At 42.9% G+C, this 10,401-nt stretch overlaps 1 protein-coding gene and 1 long non-coding RNA gene across 2 annotated transcripts in view; one reads left to right on the top strand and one right to left on the bottom strand.

Moving 5' to 3' along the window:
* Positions 1-10,401, top strand: part of lmf2a (lipase maturation factor 2a) — a 30,960-nt gene that overhangs the window by 4,973 nt on the left and 15,586 nt on the right. Inside the window, exons 2-4 of the mRNA XM_043713886.1 lie at positions 4,950-5,203; positions 9,233-9,261; positions 9,483-9,679. Of these exons, the coding sequence (XP_043569821.1) occupies positions 4,950-5,203; positions 9,233-9,261; positions 9,483-9,679 (480 nt within the window). The remainder of the gene's footprint in view (positions 1-4,949; positions 5,204-9,232; positions 9,262-9,482; positions 9,680-10,401) is intronic.
* The window catches only part of LOC122561769, an 18,024-nt gene continuing 16,362 nt past the window's right edge, over positions 8,740-10,401 (bottom strand). Inside the window, exon 4 of the long non-coding RNA XR_006315104.1 lies at positions 8,740-8,749. This is a non-coding gene — a long non-coding RNA (uncharacterized LOC122561769). The remainder of the gene's footprint in view (positions 8,750-10,401) is intronic.

The raw sequence follows: 10,401 nt of genomic DNA, 5'->3' as shown, positions 1-10,401 counted from the left end.
CTACTCCCCTTACAATTGAATCCCCTATGACTCTAGCCCTTCCACTCTTATTCCCGTCCTTTTGAACAGCAGAGCCTGCCACGGTGCCATGAACCTGGCTATTGTTGCCTTCCCGTGGTGAGCCATCTCCCTTCACCGTATCCAAAATGCTAAACCTGTTTTGGAGGGAGATAACCACAGGGCACATCTGCACTGCCTTCCTGCTCTGTCTCTGCCTTTTGGTCACCCATTCCCTTTCTCCCTCAGCAATCCTCATCTGTGGTATGGCCATTTCACTAAACGTGCTATCTATAACCCATCAACATCGTGGATCCATCATTCGGTCTATGAAGACCTCACAGATAACACTTCAGATACCATCGCCATTACATTCCTGAATATGTTCTGTCCCACCAGCAGGACAACCCAGCAGAGGTAGCGGCACGGTGGGATACAGTTGGGAGGGAGTTGCCCTGGGAGTCCTTGACATTGACTCCGGCCCCCTTGGAAGTTTCATGGCTTCAGGTTAATCATGGGCAAGGAAACCTCTTACTGGTTACCATGTACCGTCCTCCATCAGCTGATGCATCAGTACTCCACCATGTTGAACAACACTCGGAGGAAGCATTGAGGGTGGAAAAGGTGCAAAATGTACTCTCGATGGACGTTTCAATCACCACCACCAAGAGTGGCTCAGCAACAGCACTACTGATCGAGCTGGTCAGGTTGCAAAGGGTATAACTGCTAGAGTTGGTCTGCAGTGGTGGTGAGGGAAGCAACAAGAGGAAAAAACATATTTGACCTCATCCTTAATAATCTGCCAGCTGTAGAACATCTGTCCATAATGGTATCGGTAAAAAATGAGCACCGCACAGTCCTTGTGAAGACAAATTCCCACCTTCACATTGAGAATACCCTCCATCATGTTTTATGGCTCTATCACCGTGCTAAATGGGACAGACTTGGAAACAATCTAGCAACTCAAGACTGGGCATCCATGAGGCGCTGTGGGCCATCAACAGTAGCAGAATTGTCCTCCAGCACAGTCTGTAACCTCATGGCCTGACATATCCCCCACTCAACAATTAGCATCAAGCCAGGGGATCAACCCTGGTTCAATGGAGACTTAGGAGTGCATGCCAGGAGCAGCACCAGGCATAGCTAAAAATGAGGTGTCAACCTGGTGAAGCCACTAAACAGAACTACTTGCATGCAAGATGGTATAAACAGCAAATGATAGACAGAGCTAAGTGATTGTAGGTTCACGAGGTCAATTCCTGGAATGGTGGGATTACCTTACACTGAAAGACTGGAGTGACTGGGCTTGTATACCCTTGAGTTTAGAAGATTGAGATGGGATCTGATTGAGACATATAAGATTATTAAAGGATTGGACACTGTGGCAGCAGGAAACATGTTTCCACTGATGGGTGAGTGCCGAACCAGAGGACACAGCTTAAAAATACGGGGTAGACCATTTAGGACAGAGATGAGGAGAAACGTCTTCATCCAGAGAGTGGTGGCTGTGTGGAATGCTCTGCCCCAGAGGGCAGTGGAGGCCCAGTCTCTGGATTCATTTAAGAAAGAGTTGGATAGAGCTCTCAAAGATAGTGGAATCAATGGTTATGGAGATAAGGCAGGAAGAGGAATTAGGAATGATCAGCCATGATCATATTGAATGGCGGTGCAGGCTAGAAGGGCTGAATGGCCTACTCCTGCACCTATTGTCTATTATCTTTGGACTGTGGGAGGGAAACCGGAGCACCCGGAGGAAACCCACGCAGACACTGGGAGAATGTGCAAACTCCACACAGACAATTGCCCGGGGCTGGAATTGAATCCGGGTCTCTGGCGCTGTGAGGCAGCAGTGCTAACCACTGTGCCACCGTGCCAATCAGAGGTAGAATTCACAAGTACAGGCTGTCCTAAATGACAAACAGCATGCAAGGCAGAAATCGTGCAGAAAAGAAAGCTTATGTTAAACGGAGAGCCCAAGAACACAGTAACTGGGAGAATTGTTGCAAGGTCAGAGGCAAACCTAGACAGGACATTTGAAAAGCAAACAGAAGGAACTTTAACGGCTAGTTTGTCAATATATAAAGTATTGCTGAAAAAAAACAATTTTTGGTCAGAAAGATAGCCAAAAGAGTAGGGCCGTTTAGAGACTAAAAAGGTGTAAAATGTGTAGAGGCTGAAGTCAAGGGCATGGTTCTTAATTAATAATTTGCATTCGCCTCCACAAAAAGGGAAGTGATTGAGTAGTTACAGAATATAAAATATTGAATAGAATAAACATAGAGAGGAAATATCAAGAGGTGTGTAATCTTTGAAAGTCAGTAAATCACTGAGCCTAAATTAGGTACATTTAGGCTGTTCAGAGAAGCAATTGAAAAAGTTATGGTGGATCTCGCCATAATAATTCTAATCTCTGGTTATAAACGTAGGAGTGCCAAGGTTCCACCATTGTTTAAAAAGGGAGAAAAGAATTGATCAAGTCCTTATAGGCAGGTCATCCTAAACTCAGTGCTGGGTAATTTATTAGGGAAATCTCTGAGGCACAATATAAATTGTCATTTAAAAGACACATTTATTTAAGTCAGTCAGCAGAGATGTGTTGAGGAAATGATAAATCTATCTAACTTTACTGAATTTTCTTTTGAGGAAGTGGCACAACTGATTAATTTTGGGAAGGTTTTTGACAATGCAAAGTGGCCACAAAAGTGAAAACCATGAGATTCAAATAAAAAGTTGGATCCAAAATTAACTTAGGGCAGAAAACAAAGGATGATTATCCATGTTGTTTTTGTAACTGGAAGTCCTTTTCCAACTGTGTCCGACAGGGTTTATTGTTGTTACTTGTCTTTTGTGTTAAAAATCACTGATTTAGAGTAAAAAATTTACATTGATACAAAGACTAATCATGTTGTTAGTAGTCAAGTCGAAAGCTGTGGATTGCAGAAACATATTGATGAACTGATCAGGTGGGTAGAAAAGTGGAAAGTGGAATTCGTGTGGACAGGTGAGAGGTAAGCATTTGGAGAAGCCTAACAAGGCAAGGAAATACAAGTAAATGGCCAGAAATGTTGAGGAATGGAAGAGAAGAGGCAGAACTGGACAAGCTGAAATTGGAAGCAAAATTGATAAATGTTTCCAATTCCAGACAAAAGAGGGAAGCAGCACCACGAATACATTTGTGACTCCTTTGTTCCCTCCTTGACATCGCAGTTTCCATCTTCAAGATAGGTTGGCCATCAATATCCATTACAAACCCACCGAACCCCACATTTTTCTTGACTATATATCCTCACCCCTGTTTCCTGTAAGGACTTCATTCCATTATCCAAGTTGTCCATCACATTTGTTCTGTGATGCCACCTTTCACAGGGTGGACCTCAAATGTTCACCTTTTTCCTTAACTGAATATTCACTACTACTATTCCTTAGTCATGTCCAACCCATTTCCAACACTTCTGCCGTCACCCCATCTCTTCCCTCCCACGGCTACAATAGTGTCCCTCTGGTCCTTAGATTCCACTCCACCAGCTCCACATCAGAAGGATCATAAGCCACCATTTCCACCTCCACCAGGCACATCGTCTCCATCACTCTCATCAGCATTCCACAGGAACCATTCCCTCAAGGGCAACCTGGTTCAATTCCCCCCACTCCCCACACCCTCTCCCTATACAATCACAGAAGGTGCAACACTTTTCTGTTTACCTCGCTATCCAAGACCCCAGACACCGGCCAATATGAGCAATGATTTACCTGCACTGCACTCAATCTAATCTACTGTATTTGCCGCTTGCATAGCAATCTCGTCTATATTAGGGAGAGGAGAAACAGACCAGATGACCACTTTGCAAAACATCTGTATCTGTCTGTAAAAATCATCCTGAACTTTTCAGTTTCTTGCCACTACAACATACCACAATGTTCCCTGGCCAATATTTCTGTCTCAGGCCTGCTGTAGTGCTCCAGTATTGCTCAATGCAATTTGTAGGAGCAACATCTTCCATTTGTGGACGTAACAGCCATCAGGACTCAATATCAAGTTTAATAATTTCAGAGCATGAACAACATGGGCGGCAAGGTGGCACAGTGGTTAGCACTGCTGCCTCACAGCACCAGAGACCTGGGTTCAATTCCCGCCTCAGGTGACACACTGTGTGGAGTTTGCACATTCTCCCCGTGTCTGCGTGAGTTTCCTCCGGGTGTTCCAGTTTCCAAAGATGTGCAGGTCAGGTGAATTGGCCGCGCTAAATTGCCCGTAATCTTAGTGAAGGGGTAAATGTAGGGGAATGGGTCTGGGTGGGTTGCGTTTCGGCGGGTCTGTGTAGACTTGTTGGACCGAAGGGCCTGTTTCCACACTGTAAGTAATCTAATCTAGCATTTTACATGTCTATTACCTACACCCAACCCAGATTCTGTCATGAAATTAGTTGCTTCCAGCACAGCCAATCCATTTTTTACTACTTACAGCCCCCATTACCATGTATCTAGCTTGCCTTCCTCAGCTTACTTTATCTGCCTATCTTTTTTTTGTTTCATCTCTCTGGACTCTGTCTCCACTTATCTGCTCACCACCTCCACCATTAGCCATGCTTTCATCAGCATAAATACCAACTTTTTCAGAGCTGCTAGCAGTTGTGAAGAAGAGTCACTGGACTCAAAATGTTAACTCTTGTTTTCTCTCCACAGATGCTACCAGACCTGCTGAGTTTCTCAGAGAATGACTGTTTTAGTTTCTTTTTCAGGTCTCCAGCATTCACAGCTCTTTATTTTACTTTCATAAGTTAAAGTGGCTTGAAACAAAAAAATGCTGAGGGGCGATTTAATTGAGAATTGAGATTAGACCAGATAATACTCTGTTGGCTCACACAATTGTGATGGACTGAATGGGCTCCTATGGTGCAAGCCATGCTTGTTTCTATTATTAATAATATTGTGACCTTTTGTTTTTCTGACAGGACTCTATGGAAAGGAAGGAATTCTACCAGTCCGCAGGATGCTGCCCTTCACTGGAAAGCCACTGGTCGAGCAGCTGACAGATTCTCCAACATTACTGTGGTTGTGCCCCTGGCTTGGGCTTGACACTGAACAAGGCATGGAGTTCATTTGCTTACTGGGGGTCAGCCTGTCCGTCATCGCTCTGGTGGCAAAACCTTTCCGAGACTGCTTCGTCTTTGCATGCCTCTGGATCCTCTACTTATCTATTTACCAGGTGGGTGTCCATATCGAAACATAGAAGATAGGCATAACGTGGAGGTGCCTGTGTTGGACTGGGATGGACGAGGTCCGAAATCAGATGACAGCAGGTTATAATCCAATAGATTTATTTGAGATCACCAGCTTTCAGAGCATTGACACTTTGTCAGGTGAAGTCACTTCTGGCATAGAAAATAAGAACAGGAGTAGGCCATTTAGCCGTTTTGAACTAGCCTTACATTCAATATGATCATGGCTAATCATCCTACTCAGTGGTCTTTTTATGTTTTTGTCCCATACAATTTGATCCCATTAGCCCTAAGAACAATATCTATCTCCTTGAAAACATTCAGTGTTTGGCCTTAACCGCTTTCTGTGGCAGAGTTCCAAATAGTCACCACTCTGAATGAAGAACTTTCTCCTCACCTCAGTCCTAATGGCCTATTCCATATCCTTAGACTGTAACCCCTGGTTCTGGAATCACTAATCATTGGGAATATCCTTCCTGTGTTTACCCTGTGTAGTCCTGATAGAATTTTATTGGTTTCTGAGTTCTTCCTCATTCTTTTTAATGTCAGTGACTATAGTCCTAACTGATCAGGGCTATCTTCATACGTTAGTCCTACCATCCCAGGAATCAATCTGGTAAACCTTTGTTGCACTCCCTCCTTAGCTAGAACATCCTGAAGGATAAGGAGACCAAAACAGCACACAATATCTCAGGTGTGGTCCCACCAATGCACTGTATAATTGTAGCACAACATTCATGCTCCGGTACTCTAATCCCTTGGCTATGAAAGCCAACAAACCATTTTACACGACCTACTGCACCTCCATGCTTACTTTCAGTGACTGGTACACAAGGGCTCCCAGGTTTTACTGCAACTTAACTTTTCACAGTCTATCAGCTAATCGCCCTCTAATTTTTGCTAATAAGGTGGATAACTGCATTGTACACTTCATCTACCATACCCCACTCACTCAAACTGTCCAAAGCACACCAAAGCATTTCTACATTCTCCTTACATTTCACCCACCAAATTTTGTCATCTCCAAACTTGGAGATATTACATTTATACAATGAATAGATGGGGTCCAAACATTGATCCCTGCAGTACCCGATTAGTCACTCACTGGCCGTCACTCATAGAAAATGACCCTTTTATTCCTCCTGTTTCCTGTCTGCCAGCCAGTCCTCTATTGAGTCAGCACTCTAGCCCCATTCCTAAGTGTTTTGATTTTACATGCTTAAGTAGGACCTTATTAAATACCTTCTGAAACTCCAGTCGACCGCATCCACTGGTTTCCCTTATCAACTCTCAAAGAATTCATCACAAAAGAATTCTAGTAGATTTGTCAAATTGAATTTTCCTTGCTTATATCCATTTCAACTCTGTCCAATCCTGTCATTTTGTTTCCAAATGTTCTGCAATTAAATCTTTTTAAATGGACTGTAGCATTTTCCCTACTACTGATGCCAGACTGACTGTTCTATAATTCCCTGTCTTCTCTCTACCTGCTTTTTTTAAATCGTGGGATTACATTAGATACTCTCCAATCTATAGGAACTGTTCCAGAGTCTAGCATCTTGAAAGGTGACCATCAATGCATCCACTATTTGTAGGGCCAAATCCTTAAGTACGCTAGAGTGAAGGTTGTCAGGCTCTGGGGCTTTATTGACCTTTAATCCCATCAATGACCCCCATACATTCCTTCAGTTCCTTTCTCTCATTAGACCATGTGTTCCCAATATTTTTGAAACATTATTTGTATCCTCCTTTGTGAAGATGGAACTAAAATATGTACTTAATTGGTTTGTTATCTCTTTGTTTTCCATTATAATTTCCCCTGTTTCTGATTGTAAAGGACTTAACATTTGCCTTTGTTAATCTTTTTCTCTTTACTAACCTATAGAAGCTTTTACAATTAGTTTGTAAATTCCCTGCAAATTTACTCCCATACTCCACTTTTCCTCCTTTGCTGAAATCTAAACTGCTCCTGATCTTCAGGTCTGTTGCTCTTTTTGGCCAATTTCTAAGCCCCTTCTTTGGATCGAATGCTCTTCTTGATTTCCCTTCTTAGCCATGACAGCGCCATTTTTCTTGTTTTGTTTTTGTGCCAGATAAGAAAGTGGAATTGTTGCAGTTCCTTCATGTATTTTTTAAATGTTTGCCCTTGCCTATGCATTGCCATCCCTTTAAGTAATGCTCCTCAATTTATCATAGCTGGCTTGCGCCTTGTACCAAGGTAGTTGTCTCTATTTAGATTCAGGGCCCGAGGCTCAGAATCAAATATGTCACTCTCCATCTTAATGAAGAATTCCATCATATTATGAGCACTCTTTTCCAAAGGAGTGCCTATTATTCCTTTTTTCATGACAAAATACCCAGTCTAGCATGGTCTGGCTTCCAGTTAGTTCCTCAATGTATATATCCAGAAAACCATCTTGTGCAGACTCCAGGAAGTCCTCTTCTCTGATATAGTTACTTATTTGACTTGCCCAATCTACATGCAGATTAAAGTTGCTCATAATTACAGCAGTATCTTTATTGCTTGTGTCTCTAATTTCATGTTTAATGCTTTCCCCCAACATTACTGCAAAAGTATTGGGATCTATATACAAACCACTATTGTTTCTGTCTCATAATACTTCTAAGCTCCACCCATACAGATCCCACTGCACCAGAGGTAATATCCTTCCTATTGCATTAATATACTCTGTAACTAGTCATGCTACCCCACCACCTTTCCTCCTTCCTCTAAAAATGGAATGCCCCTGGATATTCAGTTCCCATCCCTGGTCACCCTGCAGCCAAGTCTCCCTAAATCCACAATAACGTATCCATTTATATCTGTTTGCTTAACTAATCCATCCACTTGAGCTTGAATGCTCTACGCATTAAGACACAAGTCCTTAAATCTTGTTTTCTTAACATGTTTATTCCTGTTTACATTATTTAGCATAGTGGCTTGAATCCTCAACCTATCACTTTTCCTGTTTCTGATTCTGTCGTTTGCTTTTACACTTGTTTCCCTCTCTTCAGTTAGCCTGTATAGGTTCCCATTTGAGTTTAAACCCTCCCCAACCAAGTTAACAAATATACCCCAAGGTCATCAGTTCCAGTCCTGCCAGGTGCAACTCATCCAGCTTGTTCTGGTCCCATGTTTGACAGAACCAGTTCCAATACTATAGGAATCTGAACCCCTTCCACTTGCACCATCATTCCAGTCATATATTCATCTCATATATCCTGCTATTGCTACTCCGAGTTATACATTGCTGTGGTAGCTTTCCTAAGATCACTAATTTTGAGGTTCAACTTTTTAACTTCCCATTCCTTATATTCTACTTTTAGGACCTCATCCCCTTTCTTAGATAAGTTGTTTGTACTGATGTATACCGTTACCACTGGTTACTCATCTTCTCACTGCAGAATGGCCTGTAGCCACTCCAAGAAAACCTTGTTCTTAGCACTCAGTGGGGCAACATGCTGTTCTGGAATCTTGTTTGCGACCACAAAGACATTTATCCCTTTGCAACTGAATTCCCTATTACAATAGCCTTCTCGCACTTATTCCTCCTCTCCCCGCAGTAGAGTCAACTGTGGCACAACAGATTTGGTGGGAGCATGTATGTGTCATGTATATTGGCATTATGTATTTTTCCCATCCACATCTGTATGCTTGTCCCATGCTAGTTAACATGTGTTTTGTCAACTCCAGGGATGGACATGGAACAGGTTAGGTTTGCATCATATTAGAAGTTAGGGTATATCAAGTAGCTTGGATCAGGAACCAATGGTTTTTGAGACTTTAAGACTAAATTCCAAAGTGAGGTGACAGCAAAACCTAGAGCAACAAATTCTGGTAAGAGAGATTTCAGAAACTGTGTGCAGCAAAAGCTGATCCTAAGGGATAAGGTTTGGAAGGAGTTGAATTGTGGGGATGGGTTCCAGGCCTGAGCTTTTAACAGGGGAGGGGGAAGAGGTTCAGTGAGGGTGCAATCGCTGGGTAAGTGTTAATGATTCATCTCTTATTTCTCCAGGTTGGACAAGTTTTCCTCTACTTTCAGTGGTGAGTCCATCTCCTCTAATACCTTCTCCCAAAATGTGTGCAAGTGTATTGGTGAGAGGCAATATGTCAGGAGGGAGCAGTGTGTAAAGGTGTGAACAGTATGCAAGGGCTAAGCAGTGGACAGTGTGTAAAGGTGTGAACAGTATGCAAGGGCTAAACAGTGGACAGTGTGTAAAGAGGTAAATTGTATATAGTAACTAGTACCTCGTTGATTTTTGTAGGGATAGTTTGCTACTGGAGTCTGGATTCCTGGCAATCATGGTGGCACCACTACACTTAAAGAAATGGCGTGCAGCCCCTATGCGGCACCATGATGGTGTCATGTTCTGGCTGGTGCGGTGGCTTTTTTTCAGGCTCATGTTTGCATCAGGCGTGGTGAAACTGACCAGTCGATGCCCCACATGGTGGGGTCTAACAGGTGAGTAAATGTTACTGCAGTTAGATGTCCACCAGTACCACCCCAACTAAATGTACCACTGGGTGACTGCCACTCCCAACCTTAATTCAATATTGTTACAAAAAAAAGGTTATCCTGTTCACGTTTACACACATATTCGGAATAGTGTTTCCTTTGCCTCCCATCAGCTGGAGACAATCAAGGTTCAGGAGAACATTGACATGTTTTACACGTGATTATATTTGAATGATATAATTATGGAATCAATCTTAAGGGGCAGATACACAAAGCACATAACCAAGAGGGCAGCATTCGGGTTTTGTTGGTTCTCATGCCTTCTTGAATTATAACTGGGACAGGGGTCAGAGGTGAACTGTTGGTATTGCTATTCAGTTATAAAGCAACACAGTGTCTGAAGTGAAGCGGCAAAATAATTACCTATTCTGTGGACTTTTCTGTGAGGTGAGGTTGTCCAGCTAATGGACAAGGTAAAAACAATGACTGCAGATGCTGGAAACCAGATTCTGGATTAGTGGTGCTGGAAGAGCACAGCAGTTCAGGCAGCATACAAGGAGCTTCGAAATCGATGTTTCGGGCAAAAGCCCTTCATCAGGAATAAAATGAAGGGCTTTTGCCCGAAATGTCGATTTCGAAGCTCCTTGGATGCTGCCTGAACTGCTGTGCTCTTCCAGCACCACTAATCCAGAATCTGGTTTCCAGCATCTGCAGTCATTGTTTTTACC

Source organism: Chiloscyllium plagiosum, chromosome 23 (genome assembly GCF_004010195.1).
Source record: "Chiloscyllium plagiosum isolate BGI_BamShark_2017 chromosome 23, ASM401019v2, whole genome shotgun sequence".
In the NCBI taxonomy this organism is placed as follows: Eukaryota; Metazoa; Chordata; class Chondrichthyes; order Orectolobiformes; family Hemiscylliidae; genus Chiloscyllium; species Chiloscyllium plagiosum.
The sequence above is the reverse complement of the archived record's forward strand: the minus strand, read 5'-3'. Positions and strand labels throughout refer to the sequence as shown.